Source organism: Typopeltis vanoorti, chromosome 9 (genome assembly GCF_054136105.1).
Source record: "Typopeltis vanoorti isolate ZY-2024b chromosome 9, IOZ_Tvanoo_1.0, whole genome shotgun sequence".
In the NCBI taxonomy this organism is placed as follows: domain Eukaryota; kingdom Metazoa; phylum Arthropoda; class Arachnida; order Uropygi; family Thelyphonidae; genus Typopeltis; species Typopeltis vanoorti.
In genome coordinates, this window is record NC_143557.1 from 32,352,684 (window position 1) to 32,379,708 (window position 27,025).

The 27,025-nt window shown below is 35.5% G+C and overlaps 1 protein-coding gene across 2 annotated transcripts in view; it reads right to left on the reverse strand.

Moving 5' to 3' along the window:
• step (cytohesin steppke) overlaps positions 1-27,025 on the reverse strand; it is a 375,568-nt gene that overhangs the window by 128,832 nt on the left and 219,711 nt on the right. For both annotated transcript variants that reach the window (XR_016548776.1, XM_090397533.1), the window contains exon 9: positions 17,336-17,447. Coding sequence is in view for 1 of the 2 variants with exons in the window: in XM_090397533.1 (XP_090253659.1) it covers positions 17,336-17,447 (112 nt within the window). In the remaining variant the exon portion in view is untranslated. The remainder of the gene's footprint in view (positions 1-17,335; positions 17,448-27,025) is intronic.

Consider the following 27,025-nt stretch of genomic DNA (forward strand, 5'->3'; position numbering starts at 1 on the left):
AAAATATCTATTTATAATTGTGCCTCTTCATCTGGAACTCTATCTCTTCACATTTATTAGTATAAAACTTTTCCTTGTACTGCTTGATCACTCTTCTGACTTCTCTTTGATACCAACTGTCTTCTTTTGATATCCATGGGTCTCTTGGTCTACTTAATGGGCCAAGATACTTCTTTTGCTGTATCTTATGTATTATCACCTTGACTCTTTCCCAAAGCATTTCTGGGAAAGAGTTAAGCAGTTAATTAATTCATTCATTTCGTATGGTGATTCAACGGCTGTGAGCCCCTTTTATGGGAAGGTACAGCACCACCTCAATTCCCCCTATTTTTATCCGGGCTCGGGACTGGCATAGCTGACAATTCAGACATATGGTTGGAGGGATTGTCTTAAGTATTCCTGACTGTATCTGTGTGTTCACGGGGCCGGTTTGCCTGCATGCGGGATGAAAAAACCCCAGATAAACTGGGGAAAAACCCTGCTGTCCACGCCGAAGACCGGCTAACTTGGCTACGGCCGAGGAAGATCCTTAAGTTCCTCAGGTCATCGACGGGAATCGAACCTAGGACACTCCTTCCCCAAGCATAACAGATTCAGATGCATTTCTGGTGAGTTCTCCTCACTGGTTTGCAAAAAATCATCCAACTGAGTTGATTTTTTTCTGTGAATCCACTAGAAATTACTCTAACATCCAGTTTAGTGGGATGTGCCTGACTTGAAAGTTTTCAGAGTCTTAGTCTTACTTTGGCTCTTACTAGCTGATGGTCTACACCACAATCTGCTCCAGGACAAATATACAGATTAGAGATACTTCTTCCACTGCTGGAGTGAAATCAATCTGGTGCCAATCAATGTTAGATATCCAAGTATAGGTCCATTGTAGGTCTTTCTAGAAGCAGCTAATAGTAATAATGAATCTGTTAGCATGGGCAAATTCCAACAGTCTCTCACCACGGATCTTATGTTCACCCAGACCAAACATGCCGCACTCTGGCCTAATGCTCATACTCTTTCCCATTTTTGCATTTAAGTCTCCTAAGATGTAAAGTATGTCTCTCCTTGGTAGGCAGTCCAAAACAGTCTGTAAGTTTCATAGAATTTCTCACTTTCTTCATCAGGCTTATCCGTGTATGTGTGGGTGGGTGGGTGCATAAACTACCAAGACTGATACATTGGTAGGCTGAGCCTTAAGTCTAATAGAAAGTATCCTATTTAAACGAGGTTATAACTAAGAAGGCTTCTTGCCTGAGCTGTCTTCAGTATCACAGCTATCCCCATGATGCTTTGAGTCACAACCTGAGTAAACAACTAGCTTACCATCCTGTCTTTTGAAATGACCTTCTCCATTCCATCTGGTCTCTGTAATTCCCAGGATGTCAATTTTATGCCTATCCATCTCTTTACAGACAGTCTCAAGAGTACCCACCTGTAGACCTGGAACATTCCATATACCTATGTAAAATTCCCTTCTAAGATTAATCCTACACCTTCTGCATTCCTCATTCACAATATCGCTGACTTTTGTTGGAGACTATAATATATTTCTCGAATAAGACCCTCTGCTTAAGTCCTGAATGCAGCTCTGATTATTCTGTGCGACAACCGGTGCATCATGAGATGCATTATAAGGCACAACTATATTAGCATTCTGGAGTGAAGTCACTGCAAGAAAAAAGTGGTAGAGTTGCAGAGGCCCTTTCCACATACCTGGGAAGTTTTCTTTCCCAATTCAACCCAGGTTGGCAAGGTGGGTTGAGACATCTGCCTACTAGGTTAGGCAGACTCCCACTGTTGGATGAGGTCCAACAACAGTAAATTAAATTCTTCCTGTGTAAATAAACATGAAGTTATGTTTATTAGGTAGGAAGAGATGATGATAGCCACACAAACTTATGGGCATGGCATCAGTATCAAAGGCATGATTAGACAGATTTGATTTACCACAACGTGGATATTAGATATGACTCTAGTGTACTACTCTATAATTAGGATAGTTCTTCCAGTTTCCCTAGTACAGATAATGCAACAAGAGCAACATATTCTGTAGATTCCAAGATGGGGTGAAAGGCACTCCAGAATGCCTTTCACCACATATGCACTCCTTTCTGGAGTGCAAATATACTTTTTGCTTTCTGCACATATTACATTTGCAGTATCCTCCCAATTTTGTCAGAAATCCCTTTGTTGTTGTATTAGATGACAGTTCTTTCATATTATTCACTGTTGAAGTCCTTTTTTTTGATGATTTTCAGTTCATCAAAGGGCTTCCTTATTGAAACAAGTGAATCAGCCCTTTCTTTAAGTGTGTTAATTACACCAAGTTTATGACTGATGGTGAATCTATACATACATGCTGTTCTGTGTGTGTATGTTGGTTACCAATGAACTGAAAAAGACAGATCAACTGATGTAAGTATAATATAGTGTTAACTCGATTTTGATAATTTTTTGCAATGTTTTATACATTTTGCTAATATTTCAGTGACTACCATGACAGACAACATAAAGAACTGCAGAATGACTGCAATTTAAAAATCTTGAAAAAATATAAAAAATGGATAAAGAATTGAAAAAATAAAAATCTAACAAAACAAAAATTCCATGTGGTAAAAACAAAACAAAACCTTGACTTTACCAACATCTATTTTTCATACGTTTACAGACATCCTCTTACAACTACATTTCACTTCAATTTTCTTCCTTAAATCATGTACAGGTAACCCTCATATAACACGGATGTTAGGTTCCACAGAAATGCTGCATTATGTGAGACTCGGATCACACAGAAAAAATAGGGTTATGTTCCGAAAAATTTTTTTTTTTTTAATTATATAAACAACAATGACATATCCAAAAAAAATATTTTTATTTAATTCAGATAATTCATATAAGTTAAGAAAACATAAACTATGAAACAAAATACATAGTATAAACTTATAAAAATACAAATTGTATGTAACTTCATTGCACATAATGCATAAATGTTTTAGGCAAAATAAAATCAAGTGCATATCTTAATCGTCATCACTGTCTTCAAAACTAACATTTCGTAGATGTTCTTTATTTACGAGTGGCTTGACATCGTCATCACTTGAAATCTCTTGGACATCATTTGTATAATTCTCATTGCATACTTCAGCTGGTATAGTTATCAAGAAGTTAGTAATAAGACCTTGCTTACCACTATGCTGCAATTTTTTTTTATTAAGTTCATAATATGGAGCTAAACAAATATCCAATTGTCTCATGAATTTTCCTGAGAGCTCCATTGACGGATCATTATCCGTAAAATCACTTCCTAACTTTCTTGCCAAGTCCAATCCTTCTGCTAATTTCTTTAAACTGAATTCTTTAACGGATTCATCATAATCTTCGGCAGAACTTCCACTGCCTTTTGGTTCGATGTCATCTATTAATTGTACCAGTTTCTCCTCATTTAAATCTATTTCATTAATTAATTCACCAATTTCGTTTTCAACCATATTGCAAAAGCCCTCTAAGTGGCCATTACTATAAAAATCAAATTTTTACATAAAAAAGCATTATATATTATATGTAACTCACCAGAAAATAAAGCGCTCAGCTTTAGATTATTATTATTATTATCATCATTATTTCTGATACCTTCAAGGAGTCTGAAGACTCATCGCAGGACACCTACAACTGTCTCAACCACTACATTGAACCTCTACTACGAATCATCTCCATCAACGCCATCTACCACCCACCTCCACCACCAATACAACTAGTATTTTTTGTCTGTAAATTGCGTGTGTTCTGAAGGGCTGATTTGTCTGTATGCGGGATGAAAAACCCGAGTTTCCAGGAGAAAAAACCCTGCTAAAGATTAACACACTTACGATTTTTAATAAGCTTTCCTGGCAGAAAACAAAGACAATTTTTAACAATAAACACTTTATACAGTAAACAATTGATGTACATGCATGCTAAAGGATATTTCCCCTAATATATATTTGCTACTTATAACTACATGCGCGATATGGGGCAGACACAAATTTAGCAAAGATAAAATTTGATTTTTAATTCACAGGGTAAAAATATATCAAAAGATAAAGGGTAACTACAATTTGTAGACCGTGTTTTTATCGAAACTGCATTGTGTAAGTACTGTGTTGAACAAGGGTTACTACAATTTGTAGATCATGTTATATCAAAACCGCATTGTATGGGAGTTTTTTGCAAGAAGGGAGGGGGTTCGTTTAAGGGTCAAAGCCAAATAACTGGAAGGAGCCCTCCACATCGCTTTTCAGGAATGCAGTGAACTGACTAGTGCTTCTGACCTAATGTTCAATCCTCACCTTCAAGTGGTACCCACAACTAGTAGGTATCTATTAGGTAATGAACAAACAAGATGGGATGAGAATTTGGGATGTAGCTGGGATGTTGCCCAGTTAAACAAGGCCCCTGCTGTTTTCGTCAGAGAACCAGGGTGATTAGCAAAAAGTCAGCTACCGGAACACGCATCAATTCTAGAAGAGAAGAATAAACCCAACATCAGAAAAACTGAACAAAGAAATCATTAATATAAGGAGTATTAATGAAAAGGAAATCGAACTTGCAGAAGGGTTGGAAAAGTACCACTTTGACATAACTAGTGTTGTGTCCCCTTCTTGTTTAAATATATATTTCCCTTATACTTTACTTGCTTTTATATATCTTATCCCTTTTCTCTGCGTATCGTCACTTCCGTACTAGAAATCAAAGCTCTTGCTCCTCTTAGTATCCTAAAACATTTGTTTTTTTTTAAAGCTGCATATCGTCACTTCCGTACTAGAAATCAAAGCTCTTGCTCCTCTTAGTATCCTAAAACATTTGTTTTTTTTAAAGCTGCAGCATTTAGGACATTTAGTTTATAAAGAAATTTAAAACAAGAAGCAATTCCTAAATAAGTCTAGAAGTGAAATAATCATGCAGTCGTAACCCTGATCTCGTAACTTAACTTTTTCTCCCCCCCCCCCCACACGCCTAGGTTTGTACGTTATTACAAGCGGTGAATTGAATGGCAATCTCAGACAACTGAATATTTGATAACCAAAAGTTTATTAAATTCATAAATACAATACAATACATTAAAATCTAAAAAACTACAATTCCTTACTAAGATGATATAATGTTAATAAGACTGGCAAAATACTAACATTGAAAATTTCACACTAACACGTGGGAAAAACTGTTATGCCTCCACAAAGGACTCTACACACACACACACAAGATAAAAAGGCTTTTCCATCAATAATTAAGTTGGCTTAAATCTTTCACCCTCTTAAGCACAATAATTCAATTAGACACAATTGGATTGCACACATTAATTTACAAGAGTTATGTGGGCTTAGCAATTCCATTGCTACAATGAACGCCACATTCAATTCCTTTGACCTTTCTCAGTTAAGGGTAAATCACATATACTAATATCTATACACATTATCGCTCGTTCGGTAACACCGATAAACTAGTTCTCTCTTTCTCTATACTATCAAGTGAGCTAAAGTCCTAGTTCAAGTCTCATTCAAGTCCTTCAAATTGCTTAGTAATACGAACCACAATTACAGCCATATTAAATTTACAGAATTAACATAAAATCTTTCACAATACCGTTTTATGAAGCTCTTCTACTAGACATTACTTGTCTGCGATTCCTGAGGAAATATTCCTTCTGTAATGGGACATATTTGGGGTACTTTGGATCATGAGGGCCACCTCGGTTACACCATATCAGGCTTCTTCTACGGAAACACGATCTATCTGCTGTTCTGCAGTCATCAGATTCGCCATGAAGATATCCACAATTTCTATTGATAATCTCCTTCAATGACCAGGGTTGGCTTAGTATACAGTAAATACCTTTCTTCCCGACCATGTGGCAGCCTTTGTTCTCGATGGTAGGAAAACAGGACCTAAATCCCACTTACTAATATTCCATGTCGTGGCGGACAGAGAGGGACTCCTGACCGTCACTCAGGAAACTGCATAAGGTAACCTCCAAATGAAAACTGGCAAAAGATCTCGTGTGTGTGTGTGTGGGGGGGGTTCCTGCCCTTTTATATTATGACCCTACCAGCACCTCCTGCAATTAATTTTCTTCCCACGCAATATCATGATACGTTTCTCGTAACCTGTTAGGGCGGTGTCTCCCTGCTGAAACTTCTACCTTTGGAGGGCGCCATGTGCATGCGACTGACCCACGGCAGTGTCTAAATCAGGGACCATGTAGGTAACCCTATGAGTCAGCTTTATCAAACTCTATCAGCTCACCTATTTTTCTAAGAATTAGCATAACTTACAATCTCTAGTTTTAAGTGTATAATAAGCAAGCCTTTTACATGCAAATTTCTTATAACTAAATACTGTAAATTAATTATCTCATTTTTTTATATTATACAATCAATGTTCTTATACTAGTTAACAATTATTCTTTTCAATATATTTAATTTCATTTATACCTAGATGCAAGCACTATTTGCTCATTAAGGTTTCTACTTGTTAAATTGTGATCAAGTAAATTCTCTTATGAAGTTTACAAGGATCACAAAAAAGACAAAAACAGGTGAGATGTTACTAAATAATAAGTATAGGATGTTATTTTCAGGCAACAATGATCGTAGCTACATCATTCACCACCAAACATGAAAATAAACTTCTTGACGGGAAGGCATAACTATAAATTCACATTTATGCCACAGTAATTAACTTTTTAATAATATGTAAATATTTTGTCCTAAGTATCATAAGACATCATCAATACAGTTATCAAACAATAGGAATTACATTAAAAAAATACATTAGTGTACATATTTTTTAAAAAATGTAATTCCCATTGTTGTTTAATAACTGTACTGATGATGTCTTATGATACCTGAGATGAAATATTTATTTATTATTAAAAAGTTAATTACTGTGGCATACGTGTGAATTTATAGTTATGAATACTTCACAGGTTTCTCTATATAAGAAAGACTGGAAGGCAGTTTCAATTATGTGGGCAAACTTCAAAATGGGAAAATGGACAATGAAACTTATTTGTGCCTATGGGCCTATAAAAGGTTCTTCGAAGGAAGAATTAGAGGAATTTTTTCATTACAACAGGCAGCTGACATAAAGAACATGGAAAAAGTGTTCCTTGTTTGAGATCTGAACGGTAGAGTAGGAAATGAATCCCACCAAGCATATAGGAACATTTTGGAAAAATTTGGAGAAAATTGCAAAGATAATAATAATGATAAGTATTTAATGGATTTCTGTTCAGGACATTAATGTGCACAACTTCACAGGTTTCTCTATATAAGAAAGACTGGAAGGCAGTTTCAATTATGTGGGCAAACTTCAAAATGGGAAAATGGACAATGAAACTTATTTGTGCCTATGGGCCTATAAAAGGTTCTTCGAAGGAAGAATTAGAGGAATTTTTTCATTACAACAGGCAGCTGACATAAAGAACATGGAAAAAGTGTTCCTTGTTTGAGATCTGAACGGTAGAGTAGGAAATGAATCCCACCAAGCATATAGGAACATTTTGGAAAAATTTGGAGAAAATTGCAAAGATAATAATAATGATAAGTATTTAATGGATTTCTGTTCAGGACATTAATGTGCACAACTTCACATGGTGAAGTTGTGCAAGAAATAAGAAAATTCTCATTGACCATGTCATTGTGATAGTAATATCATCATGCTGGTTGAGGATATAAGAGTGTACAAAAGATTCGAAATTGGAAGTAACTATTATTTAGTAGTAAGCGGAATAAAAATGGATGTCACACTGAAAAGAATAGTATGTAAGAAAGTTTTAAAAAGAATTACAGTTGAGCAGCTTTTATTGGAAAATGGTAGACTTGACTATACAAACATTATTGAAGAAAAAAAATGAAACAAACTGAAAACAAGAACCAAACCTTGGAGTCTCAGTGGCAAACTCTGAAAAAGTAATTGAATGATTCAGCTAGGGAGGTATGTGGTGAAGTTGTCTGCAAGGATAGAAATATAAGAACAACATACCAAAAGTTATTATTATTATTATTATTTAGGCCTCCAAGGAGTCAAAAGACTCATTACGGGAGGCCCTTCCTAGGAAACACAAGTCTATCAAGACTCATCGTGGGAGGCCCCTCCTAGGAAACACAAAGTCTATCATACCATTCCTTAAACTCATTGACCATTCTCGTTCTCACCACTAGAGTGGTGAGAGCGAGTTCGGTTCAACCACCCTCCATGCAAAGAAACCACTCCTCACTCTCTTGCTCATAATTTCCTTTCGTAACATCCAGGGATGGCCCCTTGTCATCACGCCTTCCCGCTGTTGAACCAAGCGAAAGAACTCCCCAGTGTCAACCCTGTAACCACCTCTCAACAGTTTAAAAGTCTCAATCATATCATCTCTCCTTCTTCTATCCACCAAACTCTGCAGTCCACATTCCCTCAGCTGATCCTCATAACTAACATTGTACAGTCCTGAAACTGTCTTTGTTGTCTGCCTCTGTACCCTTTCGACAGTTAATTTATCCCCTTCAAATCCTGGGGACCAAATCTGAGAACAATAGTCTAAGTGTGGTCTGATACAACGGAACGATAACTCTTTTATCTCTGCAGGTCAGCTTCCTTCTCATTATTGCAGCAATCCTCTGTGTTACCCTCACCACCTTCACAATATGTCCCTTGAATTTCAGGTTTCTATCAATCATCAACCCTAGATCTCATGTCTCCCCCACTTCCTCCGGTATATCTACTCCAATAGAGTAAGAAGTGTACCAAACCTCAAGACCTTACATTTTGCTGCATTAAACCGACACCCCATTCATTTGCCCATCTGCTAAGCTTATTCAAATCCTCTTGCATGACTACCACATCTGCACTATTACTAATAACCTTTCCCAGCTTCATATCATCTGCAAACAACTGAATATCCCTCTGCAATCCACTGACAATGTCATTGATATAAAGGTTAAACAATATAGGTCCCAGTACTGAACCCTGTGGGACCCCACTTGTAACCCTCTGCCTCCTTGAAACTGCCCCACCATACACAACTCTCTGATACCTATCGGACAGCCAATCCTGAATCCAGTTGAACAACCTCACATCCAAACCCATGCTGCAACTTAAATACAGCTTATCATGTGGCACCCTGTCAAATGCCTTTGCTAAATCCAAGAAAATGGCAGTATATGCCTTTCCCTCATCTACTGCTCTTGTAACTTTATTATAAAAGGCTAGCATATTGCTAAAACAAGAGCGCACCCTCACAAATCCATGTCGACTCTCACAGATAACATTACTCTCATCTGCCCAATGTTGTATACGGTTCCTAACTAATTTCTCCAAAATCTTAACAACTACTGATGACACACAAACTGGCCTATACCTTCAGCATACACTGATCTTGCAGTGTTTGTGTGTTCAAAAGGTTCTTCTATTCCAATATATTTCCATTGGCCTCGTTAATTCTTTACTGATCTGTAATTGGCTGCCACATGTTTAGGAATTATGCATCCCATTCAAACAGGTATGGCTTCATTGTTAAAATCAAATATGTTGCTATAGTAATCCAAGAATTCAAGAAATAGTTCTCCTAAGCGTTCTACATTACTTGATTTATATGGTGGCAACTCCTCATCTAATCGCAGCCACCTTACATCAGAATGTGGATGGAATTTGTCTGGTTGCATTTTCTGGAGACAAGGTAACACAGAAGGGAAGCAGCCACACTGCAAATAGTGAATAGTTATCAGTGCCAGTGAATAACTTGACAAGGTTATGTTCTTAGCATCGTAGACGTTGTGCTCTCTTGCCCACAGCTTTATTACTAAAACTAGTGGTCGCACTCTCCAATCAATTCGAAAATAACTATTTAACAACTGTATATTCCTAATTCCAACTGCAATATTAATATATAGATCCACTTCACAACCACTTACTGAGTCTACAAATTTCAGGATAGGGACTCTTGCATAGATCAGCTGCGTATTTTGTACAAAACTGCATTTAGTAATAATTCTATAAATGTTCCTCAGAATACCAGATGCTTCAGTTTGTTGGTCAATCTCTGAATGTGTTAACATTCAGAGATTGACCAACATATGCATATTGCTATTATTAGCACCCAAGCCACTCACTGAGGAGCCTACAACATAAAGACCACAGTGAGGATAGTGGTCCAAAAGAATATCATACAATGCTCTTCTCAAAATCATTTTCTGCTCTAGTACCTCATCTGTTTCCTTAAGTAATGGTCCCAGATTGCTCGAGAAACTTTATCCCATGTTCCTCCATTAAGTAAAGGACTTGGACAAGGGCTTTTGTGAGAAAAAGAATTTACACTGGATCTGAAATGCGAATGCTGAAAATTCTGCTCTCTTCTTTTTCTGTTGATATTTTGGAGAAACACCTTCACATGATGGAGATGGACTGTCAGAAAAATTCAAATGCTTTACTCTTCTGTTAATATCTTTCTTTTCTGGTCTCACAATTGTATTTGTTGTTTCATTTTCTTTGATTCCTGAGCTTTCTTTAACAGAAGATGGACCAGAATCTTCTGGTTCTGTATCTTTTTCTTTCATACTTGACTCTAATAAACTGGTGAATGGGACTCATCAGAAACTAAAATTAAATGTAATTCCTGAAGAAGTAATTTTATTCCTTCTTTTTTTGAAATCAGATCTAATGAAGGAAAGAGAACAGCTTATATCAGAAGACTTCACATGGTTTGTCTGTAAGTAGTGAACACCATTAATAATGATACATAATAAATATAAATAATATATTTTATATTAAATGAAGTAGTCATATGTAACCACAATTTCCAAGCAAATCGACACCGGCACCATCTTACTAACTATTGTCATCCTAGCAAATAGTCAGCAGATGCCCTAAAAGAATAGAGAGAAAAATGTAAGAGAGCTAAACTATGTGTTGGTAAAAACAAAACTCATGGGAAGACTTTATTAAGAGTATGGAAAATAAATATCAAAAAGTTGGCAAAATGTTCTGGAGACTATTGAAGAACTGTAAAAGGAATCAAAGATTATAAAGGTTACATGAAAACTGAAGATAAGGATATCCTAGATGTCTGGAGTAATTACTTTGAAAGACTGGTAAACAAACTAAGCCGTGACAGAAGTGTACTAAAAAACTTTTCAAGAGGAATGAAAAGAGGAGTACATATCATGGATACCCAAGGTAAAAAAAGCTGACAAAAACTTGAAATGTCAAAAGGCAGTAGAGCTGGAGTAGATGATATTCAACCAGAAATGCTTAAGTATGGAGGTATAAAAGTTTTGCAGCAGCTAAACTGAATAATTCAGAGGGCCTATTCAGAAAGCCGAATTCCCAATGATTGGAGTAGAACTCTTGTAATACCAACATTATATAAAGGGGAATAAAGCTGAATATGAGAATTAGAGAGGAATTTCTCTATTAAGTGTTCCAGGTAAGATTAATGCAAGCATATTTGAAAAGAGGTTAAGAAACATTGTGGAAGAAACTTGGAAAAGAACAAGCTGGGGTCAGGCCAAATAGAGGTTGTTAAGATTAGATTTTCACTTTAAGACAAATAGATGAGGAATCTTGGGAATATGAGCCATACATATTCTATATTTAAGTTGTCAGTCAGCAGTTAGAATTGAAGGAAATACAGAAAATGGTTTGATGTAAAATCAGGGGTAAGACATGGATGCACATTATCTTCACTCTTATTCATCATCTATATGGAGCACATTATGGAAGAAAGTGGCATCTAGCTTGATATTAGAATTGGAGATGTCAAACTTAGCTTTTTTTTATGCATATGATGTTGTTGTACTCTTAAACACATCTAGGACAAGTCTCTAGGATTCACTAACTAAATTGAATAACAGCTGTAATAAATTTGGCATGAAAATCAGCAACAAAAACACCAAAACTATGAAAATCAGCAGAAACATAGAAAACTTCAGCTGAATTCTGAATGGAGAACCTATAGAACAAGTAAAATATTTCAGCTACTTAGGCACAGATTTTAGTGAAGATTTTGGTAAAATCTGGAAATAGACAAAAGAATAAGCAAATCTGGTATGTGGATAGCCAAAACACCAAACTAACAATATACAAGACAGTGTTCAAACCAGTTTTAAGTTATGGTCTGAGAGTTGGGTTAGAAATAAAGCACTTGATAAAAAACTAGAAACCACAGATATGAGGGTTCTGAGAAAAATTAGTGTAGTGAACCAACAGCATCAATGGCAGAATCATATTAAAAATAAATATATTAGAAAGGAACTTGACACTATTAGCATTCAAAAAATGTGTAAGCAGAGCGAATCTAAATTGGTATGGCTATTTCAATAGAATGGGTGAGGAAAGGTTAGCAAAACAGGTGTTCAATGCCAAGATGACAGGAAAGACACCAAGAGGAAGACCAAGGTCTAGGTGGATTGATTCAGTCAGAAGTGCCTTAGAAGCATGAAATGTTAGGTATGACAATATTGGAGTGATCAAAAGTAATAGATTGATTCGGAGGAAAATTGTTGATACGAGATTAATAATAAACTTAATCATGTAGTGCTGTCATAATAACTGTCGATGTTGATGATGGGTGTGACTTGTACATTTGTCAAGTCTGATATCCGATGGCAAAGGTTCTCACACTTGGAATTCCTTTTATATGAGCTGCTTTGGGCTAAAGATTTCACTATGCTGCCCTCATTTGCTTCTACTACTCTCCTATCTGACTGACTTTATGATTTTACAAACCTATTTGACAATTTATTTCTGAAAGCAGATTACATACAATCTAATTAACCTGAAATCAACATTGATTTTGACATCTGCATTTCAGACTGCCTTTCCTTCTCCAATTTCACAGACTAAGTTGGAAGAGAAGACAAACTGTTTGCTGTCAGTAATGATTTAACATAGATTGTTTATCAACCTACAAGAATTGCAAACCTAAAAAACAGAGATATAAAAGTTAATCATCAAACTATTGCCTTACTGCTCTGACTTTAGTACTCTCAAATATAATGGAAAAGGTTATCAACAGCCAACACACACACAATTTAAATATAAAAATATTAGCCATAAGCTGTAAATGGCATATTGAACAGATGGAGAGGTTATCTTGCTCTGGATCAAAATTCCCAGAGCAAGAATGGAAATTATCAAGGGCAGTATAACTTTTATATTTGGGTTAGAGGTGAGTATTTGTTATTCGCTGTCCTGCTCTTCCCTTTCATTGACCTACCTTTTTTTTGGTAATACTTAATAGTTTAATAACTACCGTTTTTGGGCTAGTTTAGCCAGTGAAGTATCATGGTTTTTATATATCGCTTATGCACACTAGAGGATTCAAGACCTATAGTAAAAGAATGCAGAGTGTGAGTTGATTACAAAATCACAGTAATAATAATTATTATTATACAGGTATCTTCATGGAGTCAGAAGACTCATTACGGGAGACCCAGACTAACCTTCATACACATCATACCTGTCCTTAAACTCATTCACTGTTAAGGGAACTCATATGAACAATAATTTTGTCAATCCATTCCCCTCATTCACCACTCTCCAAGCAGAAACATTTATCCTCTCCACCATCTCCTGATCCCCAAGAAACCCCAAGTGACCAAATCAGGCCACAGTAGAAAATATGGCTGAATCATACTCTTATAAAGAGAGATAATAACCTCCCTATATTTACCAGTTCATGTGTTTTTCAGCATCCAAGTAATCCTTTAAGCTACTTTACTAATTTTTGCAATATGCCTTATGAACTTGGAGTTTCTGTACATCGTTAGTCCCAAGTCTCATCAATTACCTGACATCAATGTAATACATAGCATGTAGTCTTTTCAACACAAAGTGCATAACATTCATTTTGCAACATTAAATTGACAACCATTATCATCCAGATACAATGCCAATTTATTCAAATTATCCTGCAGGGTATTTATATCATCTTTATCAACTATTGCCCTTCCCAGTATTGCATCATCAGCAAACTGAAACCCCCCCCCCACAAAAAAATCTTTCCCTATATCATTAACATACAAATTAAAAAGTAGTACAGAACCCTGAAGCACCCCATTAGTCCAGCATATCATAATGCAGTCATTTCCTTTCTCCGATTCTGCTGCCACTCTATTATAAAATGCGAGTAAATTACTAAGGCAGGACCTAACTTTTACAAGGCCATGCTGCCAGCCACAGCGCATCATATTCCTATCCACCAATTCCTGAATTTTGACTATAAACAACTTTTCCAATATTTTAACCATCACTCTTGAGATAATAATTGGTCTGTAATTTGCCACTTCATTGAACCCACCTTTATGCCTTCTTACCTTCTTTCCACTTCATTGAACCTTGCCAGAGCTGAGAGTGAATAAGTTCATGAGAGACAATGCCACTTCTCTTTCTCTTACAAAAATATTGGAAAGATTACTTTGAATAACTGGAATATAACTTTTACAGAGAACAGAAACAAGTATGGAGAATGATCAGAAATCAAAGAAAAAAAAATTACGAATATATAAATATACTGTTTGTTGAAAGAGAACAATAGGAAAACTATTTTACCAAACTATATGAAGGCAAAGAAGAAATAAAAATATCTGAAATACTACAGCCAGCAAACAAAGATGAAATTGAAATAAATAATAATTTAACAGAATCAGCACGTCAAAATTGAAAAAAAAATAGGAAATTATCTGGAACTGATGGAATTTATAATAAAATGCTAAATATAGATATAAAGAAATGACTGAAAATATGAGAAATTTAATTAAACATATAATTGAAAAAAGACAGATTCCCAACAAACGAAGAATGAACATTACAATATCAACATTTAAAAAAGAAATAAAATCTGAAACCAAACACTACTGAGGAATAAACTAACTGTGCACTACCCTAAAAATATGTATACAAGAATTATCAAAGAAGAATTAGATTCAAGACTAAATTATAATGATCAACAACAAGGAGTCAATGAGAGAAGATCATGTACCGGCCATATTTAGAAGCAAGTAACAGAAAAAGCAGCAGAATTTAACAAACCAACATTTACACGCTTCATTGACTTAGAAAAGGCTTTCAACAGAATTAGATTACAGGATGTCCTGAATGTACTGGCATCAAGAAAGATACCACTGCAAATCATTGAAGTAATCAAAGATATATACATTAAAAAAAAAAAAAAGAAAAGAATGTGAATTAAGATATCAGAACACACAGAATATCCCAATAAGGAAAGAGATTCTTTAAGTCCATGTTTATTTAACATGAATATGAACAATAAAATAATGGAATTTAAGAAGCACAAATTAAATGGAATAAAAATTAAAAAAAGAAAATTTAAACTAAGTTGGATATTTGAAGAAACAATGATTATTGTAAAAGAATATCCAAATACAAAAAGATGATCGGCAGACTCCCAGCACGAAGTAATAGTGATGCAACAAGCTGAAGCTTAAAAAAAAAAAAAATAACAAATAAAAATTGCATTGCAAAGAAACAATTTGGGGGAGAGAAAATGCAGCTGTGCTACATAAGCATTCTGATCAATCGTTCCTATAGCTTTAACAGATATTTGAGTTGGAGTACAGCTCAACAATCTTCTTCTCTCTTCCATCATCTATGTGGATGATGATGAGGCCGAATGAACTCTTCCCACTTCTGTCTGTCCTGGGAGAGTCCAAGCAATTCTGTCCAATTTGGTGTCGCTTATTGTGATTTGGTTTTCAGGCCCTCTTTTATTTTGTCTATCCATCTAATTCTGGGCCATCCTTTGGATCTTTGAATGTGAATGATTCAACAGCTCAACAATGCTTTAAGTAAATCAAAATATATAAAAAATGCCATATGCCAAAATTTAAACATATTTATATCTCACTGCAAAATATCTCAAATCGTTCTGTTTTTAATTCACTGCAGCAGGGCAAAATCTCATTCTCATGTTTTGTGTTAAACAACAAAGAAATTATCAGAAATCACTTATCTTTCTAAACTAGCTTGACTTATTCCCTCCCAGTATATTCTATGGCTGTAGCTGTGTGTGTTCATGGGGCTGGTTTGCCTGCTTGTGGGAGGAAAAAACTCTGCTATAAAGAATGTACGATGACTAATGAAAATGTAATTACAATTTTATAATGTCATGAAAAACATAATACCCGAGTTTGGTATTATGCTTTGGTTATGTCATACTAGTAAACACAGATGCAAGTCATCATAGCAGAAAGACATTAAAAGGTTCTAAGATGTGGAAATCATCCAGTGATTTCAGCATCTTTGAACTAGCTACAAGAGATTTACAGTAAGTTATTCAACAGTGATTTTTTTCATGCCACGATAGGTGCCTTTGTACTCTCGGTACTATGGTAAGATAAGTGAGCAAATATCTTTAGCAATAATGTGGGGGGAGTGATACATACCCAAAGTGGATCTATGTGTCACACACTTCAATCTGTCCATTATATACTTTTTATTATTTTATTTTATTATTTTAATACCAGATTGGTCTGAAGTTACTTGACTTGAACTATGTGTCTTGTCTGTGCATGAGTGCATTAATTGTTATGTTCATATTTTTTATATCATCCTTACAAACCACAGGTCAGAGAACAATACTGGTACCGCATGGGCAAAGTAGTTAAGGAGAAAAGGAAAACCTGTTGATGCGTTTCCTGAACAGTGGGAGTTGATAGGGAGAAAACAGCGAGAAGGCAATTTCAAACAAGAGACCTAGATGGAATGAAACATGAGGTTGAGAAGTAAGTTTTGTAAGTTTGAAACTGAACTATGTATGTATATTTAAAAGAATGATGTTGGCCAGTTAGTTGGAGTAGCAACATCCATGAATATATATACCAGTGGAAAAGGAATAAAGATCTATGAGAAAGTGACTGGAGTGAGTCTGTGAGACAAGATTCAGCTTTAAGTGGAGTGCCTTCTTCTTCTTAACTTATATTTCTTTACATATATATTTGCATTATCTTGAATGTTAACTTATTTTTGCTAGGTGGCTCAACTACTAGAATAAACAAGCCAACCATGTTTCATTTTAAATTAGGAAAGGGTGGTCTCTTATCACTAATCACAAACTCCATACTCAGGACTTGAAGACAGTAAAATCAAATGTAATCTAATACAGTAATACAATATAGTAATAACAGTTTTTCATAAGATATGAAATTTAAAAATAACTAGACATTAAAGATTGTTTTAAGAAAGTAGCCTTTCTGTAACAAAAAAAAAGAAAAAGAAAAAAAAAAGAATTATTATAAGCCAAGTTTTTTAATAATAAATGCTTAAACAATGTATATAATAATGAATAAATCATATAATTTACCTTGTTTCCAGAGCCATCCTTCTCGATCAGGATTAAAAAAAGTGTGCATTAAGTCATTTCCATCATCTTCAGGTATTTTGAATGGTTCTTGTTTTATACTTTCATAAAGTCCCTGTTATATTATTTATTCAAAAATTAAGAGTAATAGACATATAAAAAAATTCATTAAAGTCTAAATTAAATATAACAAAATCTACACATCTGACAAATCATTATTCATCACAATGATCATGCGAATATATGATTCATAGACTTCTCATAAAGTAAAACAATGAAAAATTATTAGTTTGCATATATGTGTGTGTATGCAAGTTAATAATTTACTAATGAGTGACTATACTAGCCACTAGCTTGCTTACTTCTTATCTATGGAATGCAGTGCTTTGTCAGAGATACTGTCACCTGAGTGTAAGGCTATCACTATAGCAAACTCATTCGCTACAATAAACTACTCAGAAGTCCCAACCAAAGCCCAACAGGCATGGTACTATTACAAAAAAAAAATTGCTATAGCAAACTATCCTCTATAACAAAACTCTTATGATAATTAACTGAATTATATCTAATATTCAAGAAAATCAATCTCTGTATAACTTGTTAGCAAAGAAAGATAACTGAGTTAAAACTAGGTTTCAGATTTTTTAAGATAAGAATGAAAATCACAATGAAATAAATTCAATCATCAACATATTCAACAAAGTTTAGTGTTTATAACAGTGAACCAGAGCAAAAACAGTGAAAAATAAGGTAAACAACCTCAAGTCAACAGTACCGAAGACAGGCACCATCCATATAAGAAGTACCAACAGAAAAGAGTTGGAGTAGCATGTTAATGATGGAAATATGGAAATAGCATGTTGAAATTACTATTGTTAAGGACACAAAGACTAAAAAGGCAAGAACAATAGCTATAAAATGATTTACTCAGACAACTGTGATCAGAGTAATGAAAGTATTCAACACTAAAACAAACAAAAAACTTCTTGAATGGCAAGGAATTTTGAGTAGTGAGGACAAATTGCAAACCTTATCCATGCAACTTATTTGTTTTTCTGGTTCCAGTCTAGCCAAAAATACTGTTACAACTTGAACAGCACATAAACCTTTAATTTGTCATTAAATCATTTACAGCTTTCAGCACATACAAATCACATGTATGATGTGTATATAGCAGCACTCAATGTTAGAAATGTCCACCTTTTATCTTAATGCACTCCCAAAATCTGGGACCACATGTTGATGGCAGCATGCACAACATCCAATGGAAATGCTGCCACTGCTCACTCCCAAATCCACCTTCAGGCTGAAGGTGGATTTGGGAGTCCTGATCTGAAGTCCAACAGATTCAGATCAGGACTTTCAGATGGCCAATCACATTGTGATATGTGGTCGGGCACATTTACCTCCAACCACTGTCAGGTGGTCCTTGCCTTGTGTGCAGAGGATGAGTCCTGTTGGAAGGTCCACTGCCTACTGTGAAACAAGGCATTATTCAAGCTCCGTACCACAGTGTCTTGATACATTTTTGTGGAGGTTTTGACCCCTTTCTCACACAAATGCAACTTGACACTTCCTGATACATCATCACCACCAAATCATCACTGATGCAGGGTGATGACCTCTTTGAATCCTGAGTGCTATGGTATGTGTGATGTGGTGTGACCAGCAGGGGCATATATCTGATTGTTTTGGTGGTTAAACAACTCCTCAATGGTGAAAATCTTCTAATCTGTGAAGAGGATATCTCTGTGTCTGATGTTCGCATACCACCACAGAAGTGCCTATGAATTTATCACCCTCTGCTGCATAAGTTGTGGTGTTAGGCAATGTCCAGTAGAATGACGATAGGCTCTCACCCCCAGGTCATCAGTTAGTACACGAGACATCGTTTTATGTAAAACATTCATCTCTCACGACCTCACTTTCTGTGTCTTCACAGGATTACAGCAGAGGTGTGCCTTCACAACCCTTACAAATACAGCATTGTCAACTTGTTCTTTGGTTGCCAGATACATCTTCTGTATCATTTTAATGATTAACAGTCCTATACATAAACATCACCTGAGTATTTTTAACATGTTGAAACATTTAACAGGTGGCTGTTAAATCTTGTGAAGTGCTATTACAGCTACACAGTTCTCATAATCTCCCCACTGCATGTTAACCAGTACAGCAAGACAACTCTCTACTGATAAACATGCAAATGTTGGCTATGCACAGCACTAACAGAACCAGTCTTGCACAATTCTGTGGGTGGTACATGGGTGTGTGGAAGTTTTAACAGTACTTATGGCAAAATGATTATACACATACCAATAGAGAAGTAAAGAAATTCTATGGTTCAGAACAGGCAGCTAAAAGGCAGTGCTAATAATAATGGAGCTTGAGAGAAGCAGAATTAGTGCAACAACATAGAGGTATACGGAAGAAGATAAATAAGCATATGCTGGTTTCAGTTCGAGAATATGCACTATTCATCATTAACATCATATTCTAACATAAAGATGTGCATACATTCACATAACATGAAGAGAAAACACATGAAAAATCTCTCAATAGTAATGTTATAAGAAAAAATGCATCCAATTTTTGAGGATCAGAGAGCATAGTGGATAATTTTGTTTCAAAATCAAATACATTCATATGAAGGAGGGCTGAAAGAGTTCTGATAAACACCTAGAACAAAAATTATATTAAAGCAACCAATATAATCATAACAGAGAACATATCTTAAAACCCTTTAATCCCCATTTTTCATCAAATTGTAATAATTTGTTCTTTTTCTTTTAGGATATATAAGAAGACACATCAGAGGTTTTGAAGACACAGAGGTGAAGGCAGTCATCAAGTTTTTCATGCTGTAAAAAAAGTCCACAACTGAGATTCACCAAACTTTGTGTTAGACTTCAGGGAACTGTGCCCCAGCATATCCAACAGTGGTAGAAATGGGTGGCCAAGTTTAAAACTAGGCATCCTAAGACAACAGATGCCTCCAATTCATGAAGATCTTTCACAGCAATCAAACCTGAAAACATCAATGCAGTGCAAGCCATAATCCTTTATGATAGATGAATACCAGCCAAAAAACATTGCAAAGACTGGAGATATCCAAGGAATGAGTTGGGGTCATTATCCACCAACATCTAAACATGCAGAAGCTCACAGCAAACTAGGTCCCCAAATGCTTGAATGCTAACTAAAAGAGAATGTGTGCTGTCACCTCAAGGAATTTTGGGTCATTTTGAGAAATCAGGGACAAATGTTTTGGCTCGTATTGTGACTGTTGATGAAACATGGCTTCATCACTATATCTCTGCAAATTTAAAGAAAATTTACAGAGACTAAATAGCAGTCTCTGTTTGGAGTAGAGACACAAAGATTCTTCACGGCCAAAGAAGTTCTAAACCCAAAAGTCAGCAGGTAAGGTTCTTTCCAATTGTCTTTTGGGATATGGATGGTGTAATCCCTACCAAGTACCTCAAAAAAGGTGAAACTATTACAGCAGCAGCAGTTTATTCAACAGCTCTGAAGGAAAAACAGTGCAGGAAACTGAGGCAGAGGTGTGTTGCTTTTGCAGGACAATGCACTTGCACACACTGCTTATGAAATCCAACAGACAATACAGAACTTGGGCTTTCGATGTCTGCCTCACCAGCCCTGGCTCCATCTGACTATTTCTTATTCCCAAATTTAAAGAAATACTTGAAAGGAAGAAAATTTACTACAGATGATGAAGTCATATCTGCAGCTGAGGACTTGGGAAAGACTTTTCTCAGAGGATTGCAAATGATGCAGCAGTGTTGTAACAAGTGTATAACAGTTCCTGGGGAATATGTAGAATGATGTGTAAGTTACATGGTTCTACCTCAATTCCTTCATGGTGATTATCACAACTTTTCAGCACATCCTAATAACTGTAGCATCTCCTTGATCAGCTTTTGTAGACTGAAAAGAGTCTACTTTCCAAAATAGTAATATTGTTTTCAGGCATGGTAGAAGATAGGAGATAGAGCTGTAGTTTTAAAAATCTAATTTCATGTAGAAGTACAGGTAACTCCCATATAACACAGCATTCCTACAACACATTCTCACTCTAACACGGTTCAAGAATCGGGGAAATCCCCATACAACACAGGACATGATGAGAGCTTTTAAGAGCGAGCACCATATCATTCGATATTTTTCATTCGAGCATATATGTCTAGTCAGATTTGTGTACAGAATTTTAGAATTTATTAGAATTTTAAATTCATTTTGTTTGTGGAGTATTAAACATATTTTAAGACTTTCACTGTTTTATTCTTTGTACTATTCTTTGTATGTATTATTTGTATGCATTATTGAACCTTTTTTTAAGAAGTGTTAAATATTTCTTTTTTAGTCCTGAACGATGTCTGTCAGAAGTAAAAAAGTACCTCTTAAAAGACATTTCATCTCGCTAGAATTAAAAACACAGATTTTGGAGTGTATTAAAAAGGGGGAAAAAGTATCATATGTTGCAAAAACCTTGGATTTAAATGAAGCAATAATCCGGACCATACAGAAAAATGAACAGAAAATTAAAGCTTCCACTGCTGCAGGTTGTTCTATCTCTGCAAATATGACAGCTCATCCCAGAGCGCTTGAAAAAATGGAAAAAGCTCTTAGTATTTGGATTGATGGCTGCTCAAAAAAAAAAAAGGATCCTACTGGACACCAATGTTATTAACCATAAAGCTTTAAAAATTTACAATTACTTAAAAGAAAATGGAGAATCTGCTATTAACCCTGACTTTGTTGCTAGCAAAGGTTGGTTCAGCCGTTTTAGAAAACGCTTTTCATTTTAAAAAAATTAAAAATACAAGGGGAAAGCGCATCAGCTGATAATGAAGCTGCCAAAACTTATCCAAAGGAATTGCAAAAAATTACTGAACAGGGTGGATATACAACACATCAGGTTTTTAATGCTGACAAGATGAACCATTGGTGGCAAAAAATGTCCAAGAGAACATTTATTTCAAAAAATGAAAAAGTTGCACCAGGTTTTAAAGCATCAAAAGACCGTGTAACATATGTGCAGTAATGCTTCAGACAATCACATGGTAAAACCCATGCTAGTTTATAAATCCCTCAATCCTCATGCAATGAAATACCTAAATAAGAGTGCTTTACCAGTATATTGGACGGCAAATAAGAAAGCTTAGGTAACTACTGATTTATTTAAAAAATGGTTTCTAAACTGTTTTGTACCAAGTGTGGAAAGCTACTTAAAGTTTAGATTTTAAAAGTTCTACTGATATTGGATAATGCACCCAGCCATCCGAAAGATTTAAATTACCCAAATGTCAAAATAATTTTCTTACCAACAAATACAAGTTCATTACTTCAACCGTTAGATCAGGGAATTATAGCTACATTTAAAACTAATTACATCAGGAAATCATTGCAATGGGTTTTGAATAAAGTTAACGACGAATCTATCAAAGTCATGGAGGCAGGGAAACTTTTTACAATTTTGGATTGTATTAATCTCATAACTTCATCCATCAAAGAAATAAAACCGACAATGTTAAATGCCTTTTGGAAAAATATATGGTCAGAGTCAGTTCAAAGCGAAAATTTAATCGAGCCAGCAGAAAACAGAATGGATACAATAATAAAACTTGCTAAGTATCTAGGAAGGGGAAGGTTTTGACGATACGAATGTCGAAGATATTCAAGAACTACTGGGTGGAAGAAGAGACTGATGAAGCAAATTTGGTGGAAATGGCATCTGGGATAAACCAAATTGATTCAGAGGACAATAGCACAGATAGAAACAACGAAGTTAAACATTTTACCCTAAAAAGCATAAAGAAAGGCCTAGACTTAGCCGAACAATTGGAGTTATATTTTCTAAATGAAGATTCTTCCACTAAAAGAAGCACAAAATTTAAGAGAGAACTTCACAAGTGCTTAACTCCATACAATGAAATTTATAAAGATCTCTCAGCTAAAAGCAAACAATCAAAAATAACAGATTTTTGTGCAAAAAATAGAGCATAGAACTCAACATGCTGCTGAAGAAAGCTCAGAAAATGAGGATATTTTGCCAGAAAGAAAATGCCCTCGTTTAATGGTGCTTAGTAATGATGACGAAGGAAACATTATGTAATAATATTAGTACGTAATTATTCAAAATTAAGTGGATATTGAATCTAACATTATTTATTAGCCGAACATAGAAACCACAAGAGTTTCACGACGAATATATATAGTGACTATATAAAAGTTTCGGCGGATAGCATAAGCCAAGTGGTTCATGACAGGACAACTCGCAGTAAAGATGGATTAAGCTCCACTCACTGTCCTTAGTATTTTCCCGTAACGTAAAACACGTCTACTAGGAGATGTATGATGTTATACATTATGGGGGGAGGTCACTAACCAAACTGGTTTTGACCTTTTTTGAGGTCTGGTCAGTGGGAGCTAGACCAAGAATACTCAGGATGAAGTGATACAGAACTTATATACTTTACGATACGAGTTGCTAAAAAAGGTGTCACATTACAAAAGGCACCAAAGAATTACTAAAAAAGAGAGCAAAAAGCTAAGGCCATATTAAGGACAGTGATCGGGTCTTAATCCACCTTTACTACGAGTTGCCCTGTCATAAACCACTTGGCTTATGCTATCCGCCGAAACTTTTATATAGTCGCTATATATTCAGCATGAAACTCTTGTGGTTTCTATATTCGGCTAAGAAATAACGTTGGATTCAATATCCACTTAATTTTGAATAATTCTTCATTGCCGGAGTGAAGCTTTTTGCTTTCTTTTTTAGTAATTAGTATGTAATACTTTTGATCAATTATCATCATCATCATCAAATTCCTGCCATGTACCCTCAAGGGGTGTACAGGATATGACAGTACTACATGAAAAAATTACATCATTACTAACTTCCTATCTACAATTTTCCTCCAAATCAGTCTGTTACTTGTCAAGACTCCAACATTATCAGATCTTATATTTCTATCGTCTAAGGCACTTTGTACCGTATCAATCCACCTATATCTTGGTCTTCCTCTGGGTCGTTTTCCTGCCAACCTGGATGAGAACACTTGTTTTGCTAATCTTTCCTCTCCAATTCTATTTAAGTGACCATACCATCTGAGATTAGCTCTGCTAACGCATTCCTGGATGCTGACAATGTCAAGTTCTTTCCTAATATCCTCATTTTTAATATGATATTGCCATTGATGCCATCTGTTCACGCCTCTAATCTTTCTCAGGACTCTCATATCTGCGGTCTCTAGTCTTTGGTCAAGTGTTTTACTTCTGACCCAGCTCTCAGATCCATAAGTTAAAATTGGTTTGAACACAGTCTTGTATACAGCTAATTTAGTGTTCCGACTAATTTCTTTCTTATTCCATATGAATTTATTCAATTGACTTCCCACGATACCAGCTTTGCTGATTCTGTTGTCTATTTCTATATTTAGTTTACTATCTTCAGTAAAAATTGTGCCTAAGTAGCTGAAATGTTTTACTTGTTCCACAGGTTCTCCATTCACAACACAGTTGACATTTTCAATGATTCTGCCTATTTTCATTGTCTTTGTCTTTTTATTGCTGACCTTCATACCATATCTATTACAACAGCTATTCAATTTAGTCAGAGAATCTTGCAGACTTGTAGCGGATTTATTTAGAAGTATAACATCATCCGCATAAAGCAAAGAGCTGACATTAACATCTCCAATTTTGATATCAGGTTTAATACCACATTCCTTCATAATGTGATCCATATAGATAATGAATAACAGAGGGGATAATGTACATCCTTGTCTCACACCAGATTTAACATTAAACCATCTTCCTGTACTTCCTTCAATTCTAACTGCTGACTCACAACTCAAATAAAGACTAAGTATTGCTTGATATAATGCCCCATTGACACCATATAACTGCAGCGTATTGAATAGCTTCTCTCTTGGCACCTTGTCATATGCCTTTTCCAAATCGACAAAACTTAAATACAGATCTTTGTTATATTCCCATGCTTTCTCGACTATTTGTTGTAAAGTGAAGATCTGATCCAGACAGCCTCTATTTGGCCTGAATCCAGCGTGTTCTTCACCAAGCTTTTCTTCCACAATTCTTCTCAATCGTTTCTCAAGTATACTTGCATAGATCTTGCCAGGAACACTCAGTAGGGAAATACCTCTGTAATTCTCACATTCAGTTTTATTTCCCTTTTTATATATGGGTACTATGAGAGCTCTACTCCAATCATTGGGAATTCGTCCCTCTCTCCAGGCTTTCTGAACTATGCAGTGCATCCACTGTAAGACTCTTATACCACCATACTTCAGCATTTCTGGTCGAATATCATCTACTCCTGCTGCCTTTCCACATTTCAAGCCTTTGATGGCTTTTTCTACTTCAAATATGGATATGTATTCCTGACTGCATGCCTGGTCAGTGTTTTTTATCACTCTGCTGTCATCACTGCTTGTTTCATTTAGCAGTTTTTCAAAGTAATTACTCCATACTTCAAGGATATCTTTTTCTCCTGTTTTCATTTCACCTTTATCATCTCTAATTCCTTTTACAGCACTCTTTCCTCCATTCCTAAGTTTCTTCAACAAACTCCAGAATATTTTGCCACCTTCTTGATATTTATTTTCTATATTCTTGCCAAAGTCCTCCCATGACTTTTGTTTAGCTAGTTTTACACACTGTTTAGCTTTCTTACATTTGTCTCTGTATTCTGTAAGAGTAAAAGCTGACTTATTTGCCAGGAACTTTTGATATGCTTTCTTCTTTTCCTTCACTGCCTCTTTAACTTCCTGTGTCCACCAGGGAGTTCTGATTTTTTTTATCCTTGCACACAACCTCACCACATGCCTCTCTGGCAGAATCAATCAATGTTTCCTTCAGAGTTTGCCACTGAATCTCCAAGGTTTGATTCCTGTTCTCAAACTCTTTCATTTTCTTTTCAATAATATTTCTGTATTTTAGTCTACAGTTCACATCTGAGAGCTGCTTAACTTTTATTCGCTTTAAAACTTTCTTACATGTTATTCTTTTCAATATGAAATTCAATTTTATCCTGCTCAAGACTAAATAGTGATCACTTCCAATTTCAAATCCTCTGTACACTCTGGTGTCCTGCACCAGGGAGAAAACATCACTATCAACAATAACATAGTCAATGAGACTTTTCTTATTCCTAGCCTCTTCTCTCCATGTGAATTTGTGCACATTTTTATGTTGGAACATGGTGTTAGTAATAACCATTCCATGTCCTGAGCAGAAATCCAACAGATATTTGCCATTATTATTAGCTTTGCTCTTTTCTCCAAATTTTCCCAAAATATTTTTGTATGTCTCACAATAATTTCCTACTCTACTATTTAGATCCCCAACAAGGACCAACTTTTCCTTTTTCATTGTGTCAGTTGCTTTTTCTAAAGCCTCAAAAAATTCCTCCACTTCTACCTTAGTAGAACCTTCTGTGGGACCATAGGCACAAATAAGTCTCATTGTCCAGTTCCCCATTCTCATATTTGCCCACATTACTCTACTTGAGACTGACTGCCATTCAAGAAGATTAGCCTCGTATTTTGTGTTGAATACTATGGCTACTCCTTCTTTTCCTTGATTGTCATTGCCTGAATATAACATTTTGTATTTATTGCTCAGAAAGATCTCACCAGTTTTGGT